Source organism: Callospermophilus lateralis, chromosome 13 (genome assembly GCF_048772815.1).
Source record: "Callospermophilus lateralis isolate mCalLat2 chromosome 13, mCalLat2.hap1, whole genome shotgun sequence".
NCBI classification, from domain to species: Eukaryota; Metazoa; Chordata; class Mammalia; order Rodentia; family Sciuridae; genus Callospermophilus; species Callospermophilus lateralis.
The window spans coordinates 25,477,752-25,501,946 of record NC_135317.1 but is presented as its reverse complement, the minus strand read 5'-3'; the positions used below and the strand labels follow the sequence as shown (position 1 = coordinate 25,501,946).

General features: G+C 45.0%; 1 protein-coding gene across 2 annotated transcripts; it reads right to left on the bottom strand.

The window, feature by feature from the left end:
- Positions 1-3,270: 3,270 nt before the first annotated feature.
- Positions 3,271-22,825, bottom strand: Gata3 (GATA binding protein 3). Of its 2 annotated transcripts, none has more exons than XM_076831555.1 (6): positions 22,728-22,825; positions 21,759-22,361; positions 18,855-19,391; positions 13,452-13,597; positions 8,289-8,414; positions 3,271-4,035 (listed from the first exon to the last, which is right to left on the bottom strand). In XM_076831555.1, exons 2-6 carry the CDS (start codon positions 21,997-21,999, stop codon positions 3,751-3,753), a joined length of 1,335 nt encoding a protein of 444 aa, XP_076687670.1. In that variant the 5' UTR covers positions 22,000-22,361; positions 22,728-22,825; the 3' UTR covers positions 3,271-3,750. The 2 variants fall into 2 exon arrangements, with proteins under 2 accessions (XP_076687670.1, XP_076687671.1); XM_076831556.1 differs by having other exon boundaries at positions 13,452-13,594.
- Between the last annotated feature and the right edge of the window lie 1,370 nt (positions 22,826-24,195).

Sequence of the window (24,195 nt, the reverse complement as noted above, 5' to 3'; positions counted from 1 at the left end):
CCTTGGACAAAGTCAAATCCAGGAAAGTGTTTGCACTGTTCAGCTGGGTGGTATAAACAGAAGTGAAAATGCTTCTCAGAGCTCGATTCATTTAGAAATGCGGGAAAGGGGTTGCTATGCTGCTCAGTTGATCTAGACAATAGCTACAACTTTTGTCCCGTACATAAAACTATATGCCATCCTTCCAATGTTTTCTTTGGGCCTTTTAATCTCTCCTTTGCTTTGAAATTACAGAGGGGTCAAGAATGACTTTTGTCCAGGAAGGATCACAAAAATGGCACTAGGAGAGGAGGTTTGCTGGAGGGGGGAAGGATATGGGACAGGGGAATGGAACAAAATAGAAAAGAGAGTAATAACTCCTTTAACTCTTTGAAATGCCCAAAGGACAATTCATCATTGTGAGGAAAATATCAGAAGCAGACAATGAACTGCATGTGAGTTTGTGAGTCTGTGAGTTTGTGAGCTGTTGTAAGCAGGTACTTTACAAAACTCAAGTCAGGGGTGCAGAGACTGGGATAATTTGCACAATTCGACTTATGAAATACTAAAATGTAATCTCGTAATGAGGGCTAAGCATTAAAAGGACTTTTTAAACCTTAGGTAATAGATACTGATCTCAGAAGGCTGGCTCTGGGTACCCCAGCTCTACCACAACTCGTCTGCTTGGGGACTAACCCAGAGGCCCAGTCAGGAGCCTCACCACAGTTCATGTAGTTCATTGTAAAGGGGAATAACAAGGTAAATGTCACAAAGCAAGAATGACATCATTGGAGTCTTGTTTCTCTGTTTCCTGGTCTGATTTTTTTTAAAGCATATTGTTAAAAAGGTGGTTTTAAATGAACTTCAACCTAGACACTCACTAGGTGTTTGTTGAATAAAGGAAAGAAGTGCTTAAATCCAGGGTCTTTACTTATAAACTTCCACTGTTAGGTATATGAGGAGTTTAGAAATACCAAACTGTAGTTTACTATTTTTTTCTATACATAAGTTAGTGTAGTTTTTTAAATGTTTTAAAGAACTAAACCAAATCACAAGTTATTTCCAAAACAAACAAACAAACAAAAAAAACATATTTTTCAAATATTTCTCTAATGGATGAGCTAATGCAACGATTTCAAAAGTAAAGCAAAACAGGACTGAAATAAAACAAATTATATTCTATGCATGTATGATCATGTCAAAATGAACTCCACTATGATGTATAACTATAATGCATTAATAAAAGCATTGTTAACAAGCGAGGAAAAACTGAATGAAAACTAATTGAGGGTACAATTTAATATATTTTAGATGCACAATCTTGCTCTGTTTTTTCTAGATTAAATCCTGGCCGCTCTTGCTCTTTCAGTGTTTTATATAGACAAAATCACTGAAGCCATGAAAACATGATAACAATCTAAAGAAACTGAACCATTGTTATTATATATATATATATATATATATATATATATATATATATATATATATATGAATGTATTATATATGTTTTAAAGCTTTTGCATCATCTTCTAGAAACAGCTTGGATTAAATCAATGTACACAAACATGAAATGGCATCTCACTGAAGGACTAGGAGGAAACAGGCCAGTAACACTACAGGACCTAAAACAAAACTTAGCAGAGGTACTGACTTTGTGATTTTTCTGTGCCCCCCCCCACCCCACCCCTTCCCACTTCAAGAATGTCAAGAATTTGAACTCCCAGATCTTAAGGTGAAAGGGCATTAACTCAAATCTGCTCATGAAGAAAATAAAGTGGCAAACCCTGGGACTTGGAACTCTACAATAAAATCACCCAAGTTTAATGTGGCGATCGATGATCATTTCGCTTAGTGCTTCAAAGATAATCGGAAACAACATTCAGACTTTGGTCATTAATCAGGAGCCAGTGAGATCTCTATTTGCATCTCAGTGATTCTCTACTCCTTTATTTCAACATTTAGCTTTAGGTTTAAAATATTTGCTAAGAAAGCAGAGAGGCGATTAACAGAGATATTTAAATGTGTGCCATAGTTACACATTCTGTCGACAGAGTAAAAGGAAACTATACAGCGTCAGTTACAAAATGGTTATTTCATTTTTCCCAAACATCCCAATAAACCCTCCACTGTGGTGTTATTCAGTTCAACAGTAGAAAAGCAAATCAGAAATGAACTAAGAGCAGCCGAGCTAACTTACATGCAGTGGCTGCCACTTTCACCTGTGAATCTCAGCCGGAAACCTTCCCACTTTCTCCTTGAGATTATCAGTTAGGTATATCAGGAGAGCGGGCAGAGAAACTGCAGCTCACTAGGGGACCCCAGAAGTTGTTCTAGCCGCAGGACAAATTCATCTGGGCTCCAGCAAAATCCCAAATACTCCCAGCTCCCCAAAGGAATAGGTGTTGCCCATCTGGGGTCAGCATTGTCTCCCAGTGAACAATTGAACATGTCTGGGTTTGGGTTTTCTTTTTTAAAGACTCCTTATTCTTAAATTAGCAAGAGCTACCAGTTTCTCTAAGAGCTTGGCCACCACTTTGATACGATGTCATTTTGGTTTTTTAAAATATTTTAACTTTATTATTATTTTTATAGCATTATTAACAGACTGTTTAAAGACAGTGATCACTAACACGGGACATGACAGTCAGCCAGGCTGGCTCTCAGGATGTGGCCTGTCCGGTTCGGTTCGGGAGGCTGACATGCAAGCGGGTAGCTCATACACTGCCACCCTCGTAGCTCAGGCCGCAGGAGGAATGAGTGAGGAGACAGATACTGCTGTACCCTTAGAAGCTATTTAATAAATATCATCCAAAAAATAAAAAGGAAAAAAGAAACCCTCCAGAGCACAACCACCTTAGGTCAACTGAATGTAATCTAGTTTATTCAACCAAAAATTGAGAGAGAAGAAAAATATTTAAAACCGAAAAAGGAAAAAAAAAAAAAAGTAGTTCTTAACACTAGCAGTAAATAAATTTATACAACAATTCAGTCTGTATAATATGATGAAATAAATCTACATCTTTTCTTATTTTGGTGCTTTGAATTATACATACAAACAACAATTACAGAGACTTGTTCACAAAGCATGTAGGCCTAGAAATGACACTCTGAAACCCTCGATGGCAATTTGTGACTTTAACAGCAATTGCCCAGAACTGGTATTTCCTTTGCAGAGGCCCACAGCTTTGAACAAATGATTTGCCTACAACTTTTTTTTTCTTTTTTTTTTAATATATATTTTTCTTTTTTTTTTTTTTAATTTTCTTTTTTTCTTTTTCTTTTAATGCATCAAACAACTGTGGCCAGTGAAAGGAAACAAAACTGGCAGTTTGTCCATTTGGATATCGGACCTAGTTTCTTCTGAATTTCCATACTTTATTTTCCCCATACTCCTTAAAAATCTTGGCGTCCTTCATGCCTTTCTTACAGCTACCCAGGTGCAATAAAGTCTTCCTCAAATGTACAGTATTTCTTACAATATAAGTTATATGCAATGTTCAGCAATTTTTCACAGCACTAGAGACCCTGTTAAATAGGGAATATGAGTCTGAATGGCTTATTCACAAATGGGATCCAGATTCAGTGGTTGGAACACAGACACCACAGTGAGCTCCTTTGCAAAAGTGGCAAACATCATTTTGCTTTCTGCCTTCAAAAACATATATATCCATCGCTTTTAGGCTTCATGATACTGCTCCTGCAAAAACGCAAGTAGAAGGGGGTCGGGGGGACTCTCTCTCGCTTGGAGACCTGTGCACATCAAGCAGGGCTCTAACCCATGGCGGTGACCATACTGGAAGGATGGTGAGGTCCGAAGGAGAGACCAGAAGGCGGGTGCATCGGCGTGGGCGTGGTCAGCATGTGGCTGGAGTGGCTGAAAGGGGAGATGTGGCTCAGGGAGGACATGTGTCTGGAGAGGGCAGCCGGGTTGAAGGAGCTGGTCTTGGGGAAGTCCTCCAGCGTGTCATGCACCTTTTTGCACTTTTTGGATTTGCTAGACATTTTTCGGTTTCTGGTCTGGATGCCTTCCTTCTTCATAGTCAGGGGTCTGTTAATCTAAACAAAGATCAATTTTTTTTTTTTTTACTTTTTTGCTGCCTTTGAAATGGCACAGGCTTTCGCACAAGGACACAGGTTCCACTGGCTGCCAGTCAGGGGACCTGTTTCAGTTTGGGGTCCTTTTCAGGAATCCAAAGTACCACAGTCCAGGTATCAAGGGGAAGGGCTCCTATGGCTGTCAGAGACCAGAGACCACAGAAGAAGTTCTCCAAGCACTGCTTATCAATTAAGATCATCAATATAAATAATTTGGAAGAAATTTTTCCTCCAGGAACTTTGCATTTCCAGGGGCCCACCTAGTAGAATTCTATTTCTTTGGTAACTGAAATAAAATATAATTGGTCTTATTTCTCCAGAGTTTCTTAGATTAAGGGCTGAGGATTTAGCTAGCTGGTAGAGTGTACACACACAACTCTGGGTTCTATCCCCAGGTACTTCTCCCTGGTACTGACTCTCCGCTTCTGACTAGACAAACAGCTAAGCGACCAATCAACAAGTCTTTAATATCCATCTATGGGATCCAAGGCACTCCATTAGCACAAAGGTGCGCTCATCTAAAAATGTCAGACCAAGAACAAACCAGAGTAAAGACAGCACGACAAGTATCACTCTCTATCTACCACAGCCTACCCACCCTTGTTTGCTGATAAAACTTCATTGTTGGCTTTGGGGGCCCAGAATCAAAATCAGTTGCTGTGCGAGGCAAAACCCCACAGAGTCAGCATCAGGATGATCCCAACAGCATGACAGCCAGCTACACATCTGGATGAGTTCCCCGGGAAATGTGACAAAGAAACTCAAGGAGTATCAGGGGCCAGTCATTCCTGACTTCCTCGGGAGGATGCCCCTTCTGGCCAGTGTGGAGACACAGGTTCTCCACTTCAGGATCTACCTATCTGCTACTGAAGCTAGAAAATGACAGTTAAGGAATAGAGGATCCAACTGGCCAAGAGGGATCAATCCACTTGGCACAGCAAACGTGCAGCTCCCTGGAGCTAGAGGAGGTCACAAGAGAGGAGGAGGGATGGAGCCCCCTGAGGCCTTATTTCCCCACCCCTGTGCCAGGATAGGCAGAGTGAGTGAAGGCAGAAGAGCCAAGAAAGGTCATGGCCAGAAGAATGTTTCGGGGTTCCTTCTTCAAGTTATCATCAAGATAAAGATGCAGCCTACAGAGATGACAGGAATCTACTCCCACATCAAATCTCCACGTCTAGAGATAACGTCTAGATACACTGCTCTGTACACGATATCTAGATACACGTAGCCAGGTATCTGAATATAATATCTAGTTACCAGATGGCCACACAGCTTCAGATAACTAGTCCCAACACCACTGAGATATGCAGTTATCTAAATGCCCAGATAAGAAGAAGGCAACTCAGTGGCATAGTGTGTAGATATCTGCATGGGCAGGACAAAATGCTCTGTGATGAAAATGGCATTAGGTTATTTTCTCTGCTAAATACATATACATCACCTCCTTCAATGAATCCCTATGAAACTAGAGAAGACATAAAAACACATACCTGATGATGAGGAAATTTCTTTCTCCCCCACTGGTGCCCAGCCATAAAGACAGAGCCAATTTATAATCAGTAGGAGGGGCTGGGGGTATAGCTCAGCTTGCCTAGCACTCACAAAGCCCTGGGTTCCAGCCAGGATACATACAAACAGGGTAGCAGGAAGCAGTGAAGAAGTGTCCTTAGATTTTCTTTGATTTGGAAAATTAAGTGGGCTAGGGGTGTGGCTCAGTGGTAGAACACTTGCCTAGCATGCTTGAGACCCACCCTGGCTAGAAAAAAATTAATATTCTTCAGAAATACACATACACATACATATCATACATAGATACATATGGGATACAAGTGAGATTAATAGCTCATCATGACTAATTATCAAAGTTCATAGATAATTTCCCATAATTCCTATGCTTGCATGGAAATAGGAAAAGAACAGATATAGGCACAATAATTCATGAAAATTCTGTTATATTTGAGAATAAGAGAGTGTTGGCTTTCCAAGGCTCTCCTATTGGTCCTTATGCCACCACCTCCCAGAAAGGCCTTCTGATGCCCTGAAATCCGCCAGGATCCTCTCTACTTCGTCAGTCATTTTACCTTGCTTAAGCCACTTGCTTTACTGAGTCATAACTTCCTCAACAAAACTGAAATAAAAAGAATTTCTGCCCTGTCTACATCACAGGACTATTTGAGGCTCAAATGTACTCAAGAAACATGAAAGTTCCTGAAAAGTTATAAGTGACAACTCAAAAAATAACTTCACAGGCTGTGCAAATGACTAAATTGCTAATAAACACTAATGCCCCAAATCTGCCAGATTTTTATCACAAATCTTTCTATCTCCACTGCACTGAGTAAGTAAATTCCCCAAAGTGAAACCAGAACTTGGGTTTAATTGTTGATAAATGTACATATGCCAACAGTCCCAGCGTCAGAGGGAGAATAATAGATCATCCATAGCAAGACTCTAGATCGTTAGTACTGGGCACTAACTACATGGAGACATGTCAAGAGACAATGTGACATCGCAGACAGGGAGAGGACTTTATAGGGCACCCTGGAATCTGAGCAACTTGTTCCCCAAAATTGAAAAAGAGGTAGGGTACTAGGGGGTCACCCTGAGAAATTCTCTGTGACTCAAAACAATCTAACCAGAAAAGCTTCCACCCCAATTGCCGGGTATTCCTGGGTAAAATGAATTTGCTGCCAGAACAGCCCCAAGCAAAAATTCCCACCTCTTCCCAGTTCAGTCTAGCAGAGACTTTAGAAGAATCAGAAAAAGCCAAAGAGGGGAAAGCAAAAGAGATCACAATGACAATTTTTTCTTTAAAATCAATGAAAATTTAGGCCTCCCTGGGCGTGATGGCACATGCCTGTAATCCCAGCAGCTCGGAAGCTGAGACGGGAGGATCACGAGTTCAAACCCAGCCTCAACAATGGCAAGAAGCTAAGCAACTCAGTGAGACCCTATCTCTAAATAACATACAAAATAGGGCTGGGGATGTGGCTCAGTGGTTGAGTGCCCCTGAGTTCAATTCTCAGTACCAAAAAAAAAAAAAAATTTAGGCCTCATTTGGGGTCGTGGCCTGTCAACAGGCCAAAAAAAAACTGTAAAAAGGCTGGGGTTGTGGCTTGGTGATAGAGCGCTCGACTGGCACACGTAAGGCACTGGGTTCAATCCTCAGCACCACATAAAAATAAATAAAGTAAATGTACTGTGTCCATGTATAACTAAAGAAAAAAACCTGAAAAAATTAAGGTAAAGATATTACAAAATGGGAGGACCCTAAATTAAAAGATTAGAAAAGCTAAGCCCAAGTGACTAGCAGTTATAATTTTGATACTATGATATAAGAAGGAGAAAAAACATTTTCTTTTCCTGGTGTGACAACCTCACGGAGCGCTGGGCTCAGGAGTTCTCTGTATGGGAAAGCTGTTTGGGACAAAGACATCAGATGAAATCTCACAGACGATTTCACTGCGCTTCGTTTTATACAGAGAACCCATTTGAAATTCACGGCACAGGTTTAGCCAAGACTTTTTACCCTTCAGTAACTGAATCGGTCTTCTTAGTTTCAGGAATTGCTGTGCTACGCATTACAGTTCTATTTACCTTTCTCTTTCACTCTCTCCCTCAGGCACACCCGCATCTTCTCTTTTTGCAAAAAGTTTAAAATGCAAGGAAACATCAAAATAGAACTGGTGACTCCTTGTGTTTTCTAAGGAGAATATTTTTCTCCCTAAAAATTCAGACAAGCCCACAAAGCATATCAGATTGCTGCATCACATACAGTATATTCAATAATACTAAGTGGGTTTGTGCTGCTGTCTGTCTTTAAAAAACCTTTCCATCTCAGCAAGGCTACGATGACAAAGTCATTTTCTATTAACCTTTTTTGGTTCCAGGAATTGAACCCAGGGGTGCTCCACCACTGAGTTATGCCCTCAGCCCGATTTTTTTTTTAAACAGGGTCTCACTAAGTTATCCAAGTTGGCCTTGAACTTGCGATCTTCCTGCCTTAGCCTCTGTAGTTGCTGGGATTACAGGCATGCGCCACTGCACACAGCAACAAAATCATCGGGTCCTACTATATCAATTATCTGAGGCCCATTACTTGACCCAAAGGATGGTGACACAAATCTATCATGGGGTCTGCCTGGGACAGTGGTGATGCTGTCATCAGGCATTGCCAGGGGGAGACTGTTCCTGTTGGTCCCAGTTCCACTTACATTGTGCAGCTTGTAGTAGAGTCCACAGGCATTGCAGACAGGGTCTCCATTGGCATTTCTCCTCCAGAGGGTGGTCGTGGTGGTCTGACAGTTTGCACAGGATGTCCCTGCTCTCCTTGCTGCCGACTGGGAGTGGGGAAAGAGGAGTGGGTAAAATCAAAACAAATGTTAAATGTGTTGGCAGAAGTACTACTGAGACAAGCTTGAAAAAAAAAAAAAAAAGTCAGACATTATCATTGAAATCAAAACTAGCAAGTGGCCCACATGAAAGTTATAAAGATCCCCAAATCTGGCTCGAGAAGAAAAATAAAGCCATCCACTGGATAAGAGAGTCTGGGACTAAGGTAACATGAATTTTCCTGCTGTTCTCTAGCATGGAATGGGGAGAAGCAGAGAGCCAGTGCCATCTCCCTGAGAACAACATCCCCTTCCTCTACCCTCACAAGGCTCATCTTTAAGGGAAGCAATTTTGAGTTAGCAACTATTTTGGCACCAGGCTTTCACTGCTCCTAGTCACCAAGCCCAGACCCACAAGAGGTCTTTCTCAAGCACAACTCCCACACATTAGTCCTCAAATAGGCGACTAGCCATCTAGGACACACGGAACAGTAAAAGGAAGAACAAACCCAAGCATTTGACAGATCCTAAATCAAGAAATGCTAGATTGCAGAGGAAGAAAACAGTGCAAACAGCACCCAGGAAACTCATTCCCCAAGAGGATAACTGTGCATGTATGTGGCAGGCCCCTGTGGGCATCACAACCGAAGTCAACATGCTCGTGTGTAATTCTACATAAGCAACACTTTGGGACCTGGTCACCTGCCACTCCTAAGACAACCACTCTCAACCTCTTTAGGTGGGCATCATTTATTGAGACAAAATGAAAAGAACAAGTAATTTTGCTATTCAGCAGGAATCCTGAACCCCCCTCTTGCTCTTATGACAACTTCATGAAATTTATTGTTCACCGAGAAACGTGGCAGGTCACATGGCAGTCTCAACTTGAATTTTAATTCTTTGCTTACATTGCTACCTTTATTTTCCAGAACACACAGGTTCTTTCACTTTTTTTTCTTCTTTTTTGTGGCACAGGGAATTGAACCCAGGAGTGCTCTACCAGTGAGCTACATCCCCAGCACCCCTCCCCTTGCCTTTTTTTTTTTTATTGCAGATGAACACAATACCTTTATTTTATTTATTTACTTTTTATGTGGTGCTTAGGATCGAACCCAGTGCCTCACTTGTGCTATATGAGAGCTCTACCACTGAGCTACAGCCTCAACCCCCTCAGCCCTTTTTATTTTATTTTAGACAGGGTCTCACTAAGTTGCCCAGGCTGGCTTTGAACTTGTGATTCTCCTGCCTTAGACTCTCAAGTTGCTGGGATTACAGGTATGCACCATGGAGCCCAGCTTCTTTCACTTTCGGATGCATTTAAACTTATCAGGTGACTATTTTCTATGTCCATACTTTCTTTTTAAAAAATTAAGCTATTAAAACTATTGAAAAAAATACGAACTTGGGTCACTTCTAAAATATTCCTCTTTCCTTCTCCTCACCTCCCATGATGAAAACAAAACTGCACTGTAAAACTATTCCTGCTCCTAGATTCAATATTATTAAAGAAAAGGCAAGAGAAGGAAGAAGAATACATTTACTCTTTATCTGTGATCAAGGAAATTCTGATATGGAGGCTCAAGCTGTAGCTCAAGGGTAGAGCACTTGTTTAGCATGCACAAAGCCCCAGGTTGAATACCCAGCTCCAAAAAGGAAAGAACGAGAGAAAAAGAAGGAAAACTCTGCTATGGTTAAACATGGAACGAAAACTACAGCTCTTTTCTACACTGTCCCACCTTTGGTACTGGGGATTGAACACAGGGACTCACACGTGTTAGGCAAGTAAGTGTTCTACCACTGAAATATATCCCAGCCCTCTTTCCTTTTTTTTTTTTTTTTTTTTTTTTTTAGTAAATATATATTTATTTTGAGACTGTCTCCGCAGGCTGCCCAGGCTGGCCTCAAACTTTCAATACTCCTGTCTCACCCCTCGGTTCCTGGGATTAACAAGCCTATACCACCACGCCTGGCTTCTATCAGTATTTTATCAAGCAAAAAGTTAGGCTAAGCACAGGAAGCGGCCAGATATGGAAAACCCAGTGGCAATTTTGAATTAACCAGACTAATTCTTTTCCTTTCAAAGCTACTAAATTGTTCCTCAGATATGTTCCTACGGGCTTTAAATAGCAAAGCTCCGACTTCTTTTTTTTCTTTAATTATTCTTTCTTTTCTGTATTGTAAGAAACTGGAAATTTAAAACAGCCCTTATCTATCAAAGCGGAGAAAGCGCTACTTTTTTGCGGTCCATTTTGAACATAATTCATCAAGGTCCAAGAATGCTGATTTTAATTCCACATGCCTATGCCACCTGCTTTTATGACATGTGCTAATTTAATAAATAACTATTTCATTTGTGTACTCTTGGGTAGAAAGTCCTATGTGAAACTAGTGCTTAATGATTTTTGACAAATATGTTACATGCGATCATTATCATCGTCTTATATTTTTTCTTCTTTAAAAGAAATAGTCAGATAACCCAGACTGCCCAGCCAGACAACTGTGAATGTATAATACAAACACATAATGCCAACTGGGAAATCACAGTTTCAAACAACAATGTTCAGTATGCAATATTTGGCAGGATATAGAAAATAACACAAATATAAGCAGGCTCAGGGTACTTCTCCAAAACTACAGACTTCATGCAAACCTAGAGAGCCTCTCAAAGCCACACTGTTTGGTTTGCTAGAAGGAGCAGAGTATATTAATAAAGCAGGCTGCTCAGCTTTTTGCTACTTGTGAGACATGAAAACATCAGGAAGGAGAAAAAAAATCTATGGATTTTCACTTCAGTTATTTCTTCTATTTTCTGCATTAGTTTATTCTGCATATTAGATATACATCTCACAGAACAGCTAGCTACATTATGGGTTGGGTGGTCTTCAGTGAATCTGCCAATGTGTGAAGGAACAGGAAATATAGGAAAGAAGAAACTGAAGGTTCTAGGGCAAGGATAGCGAACACGCTCAGCACATGCTTTACCAGTGGTACAAGCACTTAGCATGTATAAGATCCCGGCTTCCATCCCCAGCCCCAAAGATTAAAAAAGAAAATAAAAGGTTCCAAGTATACAAAAGCCAAAAACAAACCAACAAAAGTTCTGAATGTCTTTTGAATGTCTCCCTGTACTATATGAATTCTATGGAACTAGAAATATCAAACAACCCTGGGCAGATGATGAAGATAGAAAAGACAGCTTAAAATGTGACAACCAATGAACTCTAAAATTAAAAACAATTATTACTCAGAGTTCTACAGATTTCCTATGAAAGGTGAGTAAAGACCAAATGATGAAAAATGGAAGTAGACCCCCTCCTCTGCAATCTGTGCAGACAGAAGAAAATGTCGAATACACTTTTGTGCTCATCAGCAGCCTATAATAGGAGACCCTTTTCACCTTTTTCCTTCTTTACCTTAAACAAACAAAAAAACCTATAATACCATGCCTTATATTAACAAGAGGGGCTTTGTTAGTTTTCGTTTTCTTTCTCTCTCTCTCTCTCTCTCTCTCTCTCTCTTCCACTAAGGCCAGGTTTTGAGTGATTCAGAACATTCTTTTGTGGTGTGATCACATTCATTCTGTGCTAACACCTCCAGCCATTTTTTTTTTTTTTTCAAACACTTCTTGTTCTGATCCGTCCAAACATCTTGATGTTTAGGTTGGGGAAGCTGAGTTGTTGTTTATGAGTTATCTCTAGTGCTCAGATATCCGGCAGCTTTTTCCTAGGAAGTTAGCTTTGCACATGAGAGCAAGGGAAAAAAAAATACCAAACTGCAAGAAGAGAAGCGGGGGGAGGTTGAGAAAGGAGGAGATGGGGGCAAAGATCAGAAAGAATAAAGCCTAGAGACCTGAGACGGCCAAAAATTGAAGTTGTGGGCGCTCCCATCCCTAGAAAGCTTTTCCTTTTCCTAAAGAGGACGTGAAAGGTGTTCTACAATCTGAGGGGAGGACGAATAATGCTTTAAAAAGAAGACGGAGGGTTTTTGCTGCTGCTGCTGTTTTGTTTGTGTTTTTTGTAGGGTCTTGTTTGCTTGTTTGTCCCTTAGAATTTGATGGATGCCAATTCATCCATTAATCTGCATTGGGAAATCCCTTCCTTCCCTCTCCACTTGGTGAATTTCAGCACCATAAAAAGCATTTTGATCTCTTGACTGTGGTTAGTTGGCATCTGCCAAGTCTGCTTTTATTTGTCTCTGTAAACATATACTCTGTATTCAATAGAAGGTTCTAAAGGTAAGCTTACAAACGAACCCCTCCTGGAAGTTTTCATAAATGCTTGACAGTATCCGGTTTTCTTCAGTAATACTAATAATCAAGAAGTTAAAAACAAAGTAAAAAAAAAAAAAAAAAAAAAGGTGGGGGGAGGGGTAGTTATCACCCTATTGATAGTAGTTCAAAGAGAAAACAACACCATATGCTAGTTGAGACCAAGAGGCAAGACAGGAATCACAAAACTTTTCCCACAGGAATTACCTGAGGAAAAGTCCTCAATTTCTAAGACCAAGAAGGGATACAAAAGTATAATAAGTTTAATATCTATTGCTTCTGAAATTCAGCTAATTGGCCCCCTCAGCCTTAAAGCAAGAGCACAAGAGATTCACCCACAGCACCCAGTCTGTGATTACTTCCTGAGAGCCCTCCTTCTACTACTTCAGGAGCATGTTCTGGATGATTTCTGGAATAGTCCATCCTCAGACTCAATTTTTCTGTCTGTGACCTGGTGATTTCCTATGCATTTTAAATCGGCTCTCCTGGTGCTGCTAAACACAAGTATCCTATTGGGGAATACATTTCAGATTTGATAACTCAGAAACCAATGTCCTGGAAACAGGTGACTTTAAAAACACGATGGGAAAAAAATATATACACATCATTTTTCTCTATGTCTAATTTGGGGGAAAAAAAAAAAAAAACTGTCCTAAGCAAGCTGACATGACTTTGATCTATCCTAACCAAATACCTGTAGAAAGTTTCCCTTCCTAGAGAGAAGAAATGGAAAACATAAAATGGGTAGTGTGGGATCTGTCCTTCCAGGGAGAACTCACCAGCCTTCGTTTGGGCTTGATAAGGGGCCGGTTCTGTCCATTCATTTTGTGGTAGAGCCCACAGGCGTTGCAAAGGTAGTGACCGGTGCCATCTCGTCGCCACAGTGGGGTGGAGGTTGCCCCACAATTCACACACTCCCTGCCTTCTGGAAACAAGATCACAGATAAGTCACTTATGGAAGGAAAACACACAGAAAGGCAGACAACATTCAGAATTAGGAGGAAAAAGTGAAACTGAAAATTTTTTCTTTCTTCCCCCTCTTTTGGGGAAGAATTCCCACCCCCATCTCCTTCTAAGTGCTCCAAAGTGGCCCAGATTTACTGCCCTGGGTTGATGGCATAACTGTTCCCTGTACACAAACAGATCATGTCCAGAGAAGTGGCAGATGAATAAATAGCCACAGAACCTTGTTCTTGGCCTGCTCAATCTGATGGGGAAGATCAGGTAGGAAAAAGAAGAAAGGCAGATTTCAACTCGAAATACTTCCCTGAGAAAATTCTAAGCCCTGGACAGTGGCAAAAGCAAAGCACTTCATTCATTTCCCTCAAAGGAAAACAAAGGTGACCATTATCATCAGTAGGGTTTGTCTATGTAGATTGATTAAATAATGAAGATTAGAATAGGGAAAAAGGAAAGATTAATCAATGGCTAGATAGATGAACAGATAATAAATAGATGTATAGATTGATCAATTGGATAACTTATTAGAGTACTAGGGCTTTAGATTTTACTTCCAATAAAATTGTAAATGTCCCTGGTTGCAAAGCAATAGATTAAGACCCAACAAGGTCCATTCATTTCTCATTCTCTGTTTTTTTTCTCCCTAGTAAATGCCAAGATTTTTCTCAGCTTTCCAGTCACTATTACAGGAATTGAAGTTGAACTGTGGCCCTAGCCCAACCAGCTAGGGTTCCTAGAGGGAAACACAGTACAAACTTAAGGTAAAGAATCTACAAGAGGGGGAAGTGGGGAGAATGGCAGAAAAAAAAAAAGGTTGGAAGAGACAGAATGAGGATCAAATGCAGATTTGGAGTTAGCCCAGGAGTGGGTGCCCCTTGGTCAGCTCACTATCCAAGGTCTCCCTGCAGTTTCTCTTTCTCCAAAAACACAAACAAACAAAATAAACAGAACACTCAACCAGGCCAGGTTGATCCAAGGGCATTCATTCCCAGCTCCTTCACACTCAGCCCCTATAAACACAAAGTTCTTTGGGACACTCCCTTAAATTACCATTTTAAGACCTAGGAGAGTTTGCTGAAAAGGAGGATACTTTCTAAGAGAATCTCCTTCACTTTTAGGGGGACAAGGGATGGCCCTTAGTGACAAGTTTTCTTAGTACCCAGGAGGGAGCTGGGACCCGAATTCCCTGCAGGAACAAGAGCTCAACTCAAGTTGGTCCCACAGAGTTAGGCCCAGGTGCTGGGAGGGACACCTTCAGGGTGGGCAGGAGAGAAAGATGAGTCCTTAAGATTGCTTTGTCTTGAGAAATTCATCAGTGAATACCAGCCTACCAGGAAGAAGACTGAAGTTGGAGAAGAAAATCCAGACAGGCACTTATTTTGACTTCCCTAAAAGGAGGAAAAACCTGCCTTGGCAGCCCTGAGATCTACTGGGCCTTTGGAAACCCCCAGATCAAGAACAAGGGAACTACGGGTGTTCACACCTGTGGGCCTGCGGTGTTCTCCAGGGACAAATCTACAGGAAAAATAAAAACTTGGGCAAATGAAAGTGAATCTGGTCCTCTTTTCTGTCGGTCAGGAATGATGCAAGTAGTTTTTGTCTTATTTGTGCTTTCAATAAATCTTTGAGCAGAAATTTTTTTTTCTCTCTCTCTTTTGCTCCAGATTCCAAAAAGGTTCTTAGCCTGGGGTCTACAGAGAGCCCTCTCTGTGTCCAAGAGCACCTATGATTATACACAAAAACCCTTTACGGGGGGCCAAAGGCTCTTTCCTAGGTACTCAACAGCTCCTCTCAGTCTTGTAAGAAGGCTTTGGAGTGCCTCACACCCAGGTACCTTTCATTTGGATCATGAGCCTGAGGGAGGTGGCAGGCGAGATGTGGGGGAGGTGTGAAGGAAAGAGGAAAGGGCAGTGGGCAGGAGGTGCCAGCAGCAGCCCTCGCCTGGAGGCTCCAGGCCCTGCTGCTTCCGTGTCCCAAGTGAGGCTGGGTCAGCCCCTTTCTGGGGTCAGGGCTGGGCTGCCAGGCCCACTCCCCATGATGTCCAGACAGGGCTACTTAGGGACTCTAGGCTGAAGGGCAGAGCCAGGAGGCTGGGGGAGGGGGAGGTTCAGGCTTCCTGCACCAGCAGGGGGCTGGGCCCGGGTAGGGTGGCTGCTGAGGTGAACAGTGTGGTCGGCTTCCCTGCTCCTAGGCACCCCGGCACTGGTGGAGGGTGGGGGAGTTGGGGGGGGTCTCCTGGCCTGACATGACCAGTCTGATTTCCTTTCCTTTGTCAGGCAGGAGGGAGGATGACAGCTTCCTTTTCAGAAGGCCCTTGAAAGCAAGCAACGGTTGCTCTTCGGCAGAGCTCTGCACACTAGAGCAATTTTCTGTCTTGATTCACTCGGCAAGTTTGTGATTGCCTCGTGAGGGCTTTTCTTTTTTCTTTTTTCCTTGTTGCCTCTAGTCTGTGACTTCAGCACACAGCCAATTTTCCTAATGGAGGCCCTGACTGTCTCCTGCTTTCTATCTTCCCCTTTCCTCGCCCCCTGCCTATAGTGAGCTGCTGGGGCAGACACCTCTTTCTTAGGTGACAAGAACCACAGAGCTGTGAGGCCTCTTGACATTCAACAGCCATTTTCAAACACCCCTTGGGCTTCGGACTGAAACCCTGAAACTGGGCTGTGAAGGGGGTAGGAAGAGGGCAGGAGATTTTTCAGAGGAAGGTAGAGATGCCCATGGGTCAAAAGGTGTTTGGGGAAGCTGAAAAATGGTCCTCTGCAAAGAGGCTTTGTCTTTTGTTTGCAAAGACATATCCAAGGACTGAAAGCCCAGGCGTTAAGAAAGCAATAGGTGCCTAACCACAGCTTCAACCGTTTTTTTTCCAAAATGCAGCAAACAACCCTGACAACCCTCTCTTTGCCTCCTCATTCAGTGAATGCTTTTGCAAAGAAGAGGAAAAGAGAGAAGAGGGAAGAAGGAAGAAAGCACTAAACCCAAGAGAATTCCCTCCTCCAGAATTCCCACCAGTCCACCCTCTGCACAGAGGGCTTCTGGAAACTTCCCCTCCACACTCCAAAAGTCCCAGCTCCTTCACTGGCCAGGTGCACCATTCTTGGTTTCTGTGTCTGTGAGAAAGGAATAAGGAGGAAGTAAAGACCCAAATTGCAATGGCCTCCTCTCCCCTCCTCTCACTGAAAAATAAAATAGCTATGCAGGTATCCCTAGGTTTGGTAGAGGGAAACTCCAGCTCTATTTTTTTTTTCCTCTCCCACACTCACAACCTTAAGGAATGAAATGACAGAAAAGAACGGAGCAAACTGAAGACAGAAAGTGTGCACAGTCGAAGGGGTGGAAATCAAACACAGAAACGAGGGCAAAGAAACCAGAGTCTTTTGGAAAAGTCACTCTGTCCCCTCCCCCAACAAACCACCGCACGGCCTCAGAGACCACGATCTTCCCCCAACCTCACAACCCTACCAGTAAAAAGAACTTTAAAATACACAGACTTGCTGTCCAGCCCCTTGTTCTGAGCCAAGCTGTAACCCCATTTCTCCCCAGCCCTCCACTTAAACCCCCAAGCCTGGAGGGCCACTATGCTCGGCGGCTCTCCCTAACTCTTGCTTTCTTTTTGACTCCCCAACTAGCCAACCTCCCTCTCCCTCCTGCCTACTTTCATGTACTGAACATGCAGGTCTGAGTTTTTCTGTCAGCCTAACCGCATCCGGACTCTATTAAAGTTCCTGGCTCGGGATAAACAATGCAACTGTCGCGTGCAGCAGTCTGAAAATAATTGGATTAGCTAAAACATATCAACTAAATAGAGACAGTCCTGCTCAGGCAGTCAGAGTGAATGTCACCCTGGAAAAAACCCTGAAAACTGATCTCATGGTCACTGGGCTCCCAGAACCTCCCTCTGAAGTTTTCCAAACCAGAGCTTGGGGAGCGCCCATTTGGAGACTGCTCATCTCAACCTTACATGACAAGTGCTTTTCACCACCGCTTTATATATATAATCTGTACAGATAGACAGCAGTGGCAAAGACAGTTAGAGCAGACCACAGGATAGATGCCCACCCTGAAATGAACACTCCTTTGGAGACATGAAAATCATCTCGAAATTATGTTTAAGAGAATCACTGTCTCTGTTTTGACTAAACTGCTTCAATTAGATACAGAATTGGTGATGGATGATTTTATTCTCAAAGCACAAATCTGTTTCTATGTGTGCTCCTATTTTTGTTTTAATGCAAGCAACTACACCAATAGACTAACTATGCAGCATGCCTCTAAACAGGGTTTGTTTTTTGGAAAGAGAATGAGCAGGGTTAGAAGATACACATACACCTGGAGAATCTTTTTTCGCTTTTTTTTTTTTTTTTTAACTTTCTCTGGCTTCTGATCAACAGAGGAATATGTGCTAAGACAGCTTCCTGCCCCTGCCTGCATTGAGAGCTCTAAGCGACCTTGCAGGTAACTAACTGGGCCACGGGACATTTGCTTTTCATACTTCCCCAAAGGGAAGCCACCTCCAGCTCCCAGAAGTTGGGTCTAGAATCCCTTTTCCAGCAAAGATATATTCGCTGCTTTTGCCAGGTTCTTTCCTCCTCCTCAAAACATGTCTATCTATCTTTCTCTCTCTCTCTCTCTCTCTCCTCTTTCCTCCACCCTTCCCCCACATTTATTTATACATGTCTCTATAAAGGACTGTCCTCTGCTATAGACAGAATGACCCCCTTTGAGTTGAGCAGAGAGGAACAATCAGACTGACAGAGGCCAAAGGGGTCATAGGAGGGACCTGTGTTTGTTTAGGTTTGAGGAGGTTTCGTTTTAGCATTAAACACTAAAGATTTATTTTCCCCGACCTTCCATTTGGTCTTAGAAACCCGCTAAAGGTTACCGCAGAATCCAGAAGTCCCTAGACTGGCAGCACAGGGCACTACTTTGTTTTTGTTTGCTTTTTCTTTTCCCAGCTCACTGGGGGGTTTTAAATCAGATCCCACTTCCCCTAGCTTTCCAAGATAAGAGATAGGAGGACACACCTCATTCTTCTCATTCTTCTGGAAGAATGGGAATAAAGGTGATCCATCTCAGAAGGGCTTGGAGCATCCCCAGCTCCCCTGAGGGTCCCCTTTGGTGGTCTCTTTTGCCTGGCTCTGGATTTAGGAAAAGGAAGCAGGAAGAGGCGGGGGTGGGGGGGGGGTGGAAAGAGAAAGGAATTCTAAGGCAGAGGTGGCTCCTACCTGTGCTGGATCTCGCCTTGGGCCTCGACTTACATCCGAAGCCAGTGGGGGAGCCCCCCAGCAGGCTGCTTGGGGGGAAGAGTCCGGAGCTGTACTCGGGCACGTAGGGCGGGTAGGTGGTGATCGGGTGGTGGGCCGACGAGGAGGCCCCTCCCAGGGTGGTCATGCTGCCGCGGGAGTGCGACGCCTCCAGTTTCATGCTGTCGGGCAGCGGCACCTGGTACTTGAGGCACTCTTTCTCGTCCTGCCGGGCCGAGCCAGCTGAGCCAGGGGTGGAGAGGGACGGGTCCGGGGAGACATCCTTCGGCGGAGTAGGCGGAAAGGTGAAAAGGTGCGGGCTGGAGTGACCCGCCGCCAGGGAAGAGGACGAGGCCGGCGGGTAGACGGAGAGTGGCCCAGGGGAGCCGTGGTGGATGGACGTCTTGGAGAAGGGGCTGAGGTTCCAGGGTGAAGCAGTGTGGTGGCTGCCCAGGGCTTTGCCGCCGTCCAGCCATGGCAGGGATCCGTGCAGCAGAGGCGGGCGGCACACCTGGCTCCCTACGCCGGTGGTGGGAAAGGGACAGAAGAGAGAAATGCCTATGAGTGTGGCTCTCAGACACACGTGGGGACTCTCCCCGTGGCACCCCAGGCTCCCAGTTGAAACCCCCAACATCCACCCGGAGCTGGGTTCAGGCCTACTCTCTAAGCCCTGTGGTCCCAGGAAGACCTGACCTGCACGCCTTGGGTGCAGGAGGACTCCCCTCTCTCCCACACCCACATCTCATTAAATTCAGCAGAACTAAGGGCTCAGTGCCTGACTGATGCTTGGAAGGAAAGGAGCAAGGTCCCTTGGCTTATTTGGCCTCTCTAGGTAAACTGCCTAAATCACATTCCCTGAGGCCCCTCTCTAGAACCTGACTAGATTTACTGGCTTCTTTCAATGGCTGGGATTCCCCAATCCAGACTTAATCCCGGTCAGCCTGATAAGAGAGTCAGCTGTGAATGATGAGGCCTGAAGGACAGAGCCTGGTCACACCAAGAGAAAACCTGGACCCTAAACTGGACCCAGTCCCAATGCGGCATGCAGGGAAAAGGCTTAGGGAAGAAGAAGGGATGTTTTAGGGCTATCTCCAAAAACTCCAATGCAGCACTTGCTCAGAATTGGCAAGGCTGCTTCCAATGGGCCTGAAATGGGATTTGCAAGGAAATTTTCATTGCTCAAGCTGTTGAAAGTTTCCAAGGCTGGACCCTGGATGGCAGTTTTTTCTGCTTTTCTCAACCTCCCAAATCCTATAGAAGAAGAAACTAAAACAAGCCTCATATACCCTCAAAGCTGTGATTCCACCAGTTCAGTATCTGGATTTTCACCTGAGCCCCCGAGACACAAAATTCCAGTTTATGTGTATTTTAAACTAAGGATGACTCATACACAGAGTATATTTAGCTTTCATTTAAAATACACAATTCTAAGGTAGCCATAACTTACATAAGCACACACTCTCCAAGAGGGAAACATTTAAACTGCTAGTGCAAATCCACACACTTATTGATCTTTTAATACAGGACCTGCCTCACCATTTGACATTATTTTCAACCATTAAGAACAATACTGAAACTAAAATCTTAAGAGAGAGGAAAGGGAGGGGAGTCTAGGGGCTCCGAGTTCTCTGAACACTAAGGATTAAGATTCATATTATGCAGGAAGTAGTATAGTAAATAACATTAAGTCTGCATGTACCGCATTTCCATTTAACTGCTGATCTGCACAGAACATGGGCAAAGAGCGCCCCATCCGCAGAAATGATTGTTTAAAACCTGGCGGCGGCAGGGCAGAGGACGCCTGCTGCCGGAGGGGCTATGTCAACGGCGCCAAAGCCCGCTCTGAGTAGGGGGACTAGGGCCCACCCGTCTGGCTCAACTGAGAAAGCCTCATGTTTTCTCACCCTGAATTTTTGCTCCTATTTATTCTTTAGGAATAAACTTACAGCTGGAAAGTGTTAGAGCTTTCTTCCCCTCACTACCCTGGGCTGGACCTATTTTTCAGAACTCTCCTAAACTTCTCAAGGTGAAAAGGGGGGGAGGGAGACAACTGGAATTCTTCCTACTTAAAAAGAAACCCTGTTGGATCCAAAATTTCCTGTAGGAGCCTAAGGGGACTACTGTAGGCCTCAGGAGAGAATAAGGCCAACGTTGCAGGCAATGAGGCAACCTGAAAGCAAAGACGCAGGAAAATTCTGTGCAGCCGGGACTCTAAAATCCCTCACATTTAAGGCAGTAGTTTTTCCCTCCTAGACTAGTAAAAGCACCTCAATGCCGTTTCCTAAGCCATGAGTGGGAAGATATGCCTAAAAACCAAATGCACTAACTTTTGGGGAAAGCTTAAAAAAGAGAGGAGTGGGAATAAACACGTCTCTTGGGCCTTTATCAAAATGTGCCCTGAGAAACAAATTGAGGGTCGCTGGCAGAAGCGCCCCTTAGGAGACCTACTAGATAACAGGGAAGCCCTGTGAAAAGAGTCGAGTTCCTGGCCGGTTTGGCTAGCGCTGGCTGACCCGCCTCGGGATCCTTGCTCGGCGGAGGCAGAGCCTCGGCATCCCGCGCCTGGGACCGAGGGCCCCGTAACCTGCAGCCGCTCGGGGACGGAGAGCTGCAACTCGGCGCCCGCCAGGTGAGCGCTAGGCCCAAGGGACACCAGCTAGGAGAGACGCCTGCTGTTACCCTTTTTCAAAATACACTTTCACAACCAGTGAAACGGCTTCCTCGCCCATTTCCGGGCCCCAATTTTCTTTCTCTCTTTTTCTTTTCTTTCTTTTTTTCTTTTTTGTAAATGCACCAGTAACGGCACTTAGGGGCTTCGGCTCAGTCCCCCTCCTCCCGACCAAAGCGGCTCGGCTGGCAGGGTTCCAGCACTCCAGGCGGACTCACCGTGGTGGGTCGGAGGGTACCTCTGCACCGTGGCCCTGACGGAGTTTCCGTAGTAGGACGGGACGTGGTTCCCTTGACCGTCGATGTTAAAAAGTACATCCACCTCCTCGGGCAGGGGGTACTGCGCTGGATCCATGTAGGAGTGGCCGAGGCCAGGATGGTGCGTGTCCGGGTGCTGTCCGTTGAGGACCGCGGGGTGGTGGTGGCTCACCCAGCGCGGCTGGTCCGCGGTCACCTCCATGTCCTCGGCTGCGCTCGCGCCCTCTCGCCGGGCCCGGAACCCGCGCGCGAAGAGGGAGGGCGGTCGGCCTGGGAGGTCCGCGGACTCCTGCTGTCCGAGAGCTGGAGAGTCGTTTAATGGTTGGTTTCAATGGGAGAATGGGAAGACTGGGAAGGAAAGGTGAGCAAATGAGAGGGTTGGGGGGCGGGGAAAATCTTTGAAAGATAGTGTGGCAAAAAGAAAAAGAAAAAACAATCCAAAAACTTGGTATGGCCGGATAAACGGGGGCCGAATTGTAAGAGGAGGGGCAAGGACGCTTGAATTCTGCAAGTGAGGCTCCTCTGCACCGGGGTTCCTCAGCGCTCAGTTTTTCCTCGGGTCACCTGCAAGGGAGAAAAGAGGAGACCCGCGTGAATCGGTAAATATTTTAGCACCTGAATTTCTGAAGGGTTCTAGATCCCCACGAGCCGCCCCGCGGGCCGACGCACCCGGCACACGCACTCGCTCGCTGGGACACAGCTGGAAGGAAGCAAGGCTCCCAAGGACATCCCCAGCTGCCAGGTTCGCGGGAGCCCCGAACTGGCTGGTTACAACTTGGAGGACAAGTCCCTCCCTTGGGGACAGAACTTCTTTCCAGCCACACGAAACCCTCCCAGAAAGGAGAGCTGAATTTTAATTTTTTAAAAAGTCCTCCCAAGTGGATGGTGGTAAATCAAACTTTAAAAAAAAAAAAAAGTTACAGTACCAACCTGGGTAGCAGGAGCAGAGAGGAGGAGGAGGAGGAGGCGTGTGACCTGCTCGGTCAGATTGCGTAGTTCGCTCTGTCTCGCTCTCTCTCCGTCCCTCTCTTTCCTCTCCCTTCCCTATTTTTTTTTTTTTTTTTTTACAGGGAATGCATTCTTTCTGAAAGTATCAAGACGGCGCCAGGCAGCTCAGTGTTCGCAGACAGCTGTGGCGCGACGCAACTTAAGGAGGTTCTAGTGTCATCCGCGCCGAGGGGAGGAGCCTGGCGCTGGCGAGGAGGGGACAGGATCCCCAGCACAAGGAAACTGCAACCCAAACCTGCTCCAGGACTTCACCCCCACCCCTCGCACACCGCCGCCCCTCCTCCCACCCTGCACTGACCGGAAAGGGGCGCCGTGGAGGGCTGCCTCGGGCTGAGGGGCCGCAGGCAGGGTGGGCGAGGCCGGCCCGGATTTGTGGCGGAGGGGGCGGGCAGAGGAGATTTCGCGCTCTGGCCCTTTAAATGTAGCTTCAGCTCCTACCGGCTCGGTAGATTATACCGACCCGGTGAAACCCTCCTGCTCCATTCATAAAGTTAATTTCGACTTCTCTTTTTCAGACTTTTTTTTTTCATGGACAACTTTATTATTCAATATAGTGTATTCCTGAGAATTTATCAATTTGGAGCTATGTGCATGTAACACCGATCAGGGAAAAAAAATGTTTAAAATGAACATACTTTTATTAAGATTTGCTTCTTGGGCCAATTTCCTAAGAGATTGAGGAATCAAGTGAAGGGAATATGGATTTGATTGAACGTGTTACTTTTGTTGTCATTGTCACCATATTCCCCGGCCTTTTGCTTTCACAAGCCTCTCCAATGAAAATGCTTCAGCTGTTGTAGCTGTCCTTTCCAGACCTAATATTTGTAATCGATGTGTGCTTCTGCCTAAGTGACAATCATGATGGGTGAAAAGGGGGTGGCTGGTCCTCCAAGAAGAGTCCGAGTAGACAAAACTCTTAGCTCCAATTACCAAACTTCCCCTTTCGCTCTACTTACTCGGGCTCCCAGCGTTTCTCCCCCGGCCGAGAAAACCGGCCCCCTACACCGACCCAAATCCCGGCCTCCCGGACGGAACTCAGTAACCACCTAGACAGGGCTCTGCGGGTCTCCCGGCCTCGGTCGGCCCTGTGAGCAGCCGCGGGCGGAGGGAGCGCGACTTCCAGACGCCCGGTAGAGGGGGCGGGGCCTTGTGGGGCGGGGCCTGAAGAAGGGCCAATCAGCGGGCGAGACTTTGGCCGGGCCGCAATTGGCCCGCCCGGCGGGCTCCAACCTCTCCGGCCCCATTCGGTCCTTTGAGCCACTGCATCCCCTAGTGGCGCTAAGGCTGCTGCAACCGCCCGAACAAGCTGCCCCAGAGAGCAGGGCCAGGCGGGAAAAGAAGACTCCACCCAGGTCCACCCCAGAGCAAAGTATGCCAGTAGAAAGTGTGG

Coding starts and splice junctions, on each gene's coding strand:
- Gata3 (XM_076831555.1), bottom strand. CDS start 21,999: ATGGAGGTGACCGCGGACCAGCCGCGCTGGGTGAGCCACCACCACCCC. Junction 13,598..18,854: donor CAAGGCGAGATCCAGCACAG/GTAGGAGCCACC, acceptor TCTTGTTTCCAG/AAGGCAGGGAGTGTGTGAAT. Junction 4,036..8,288: donor TCTACTACAAGCTGCACAAT/GTAAGTGGAACT, acceptor ATCTTTGTTTAG/ATTAACAGACCCCTGACTAT.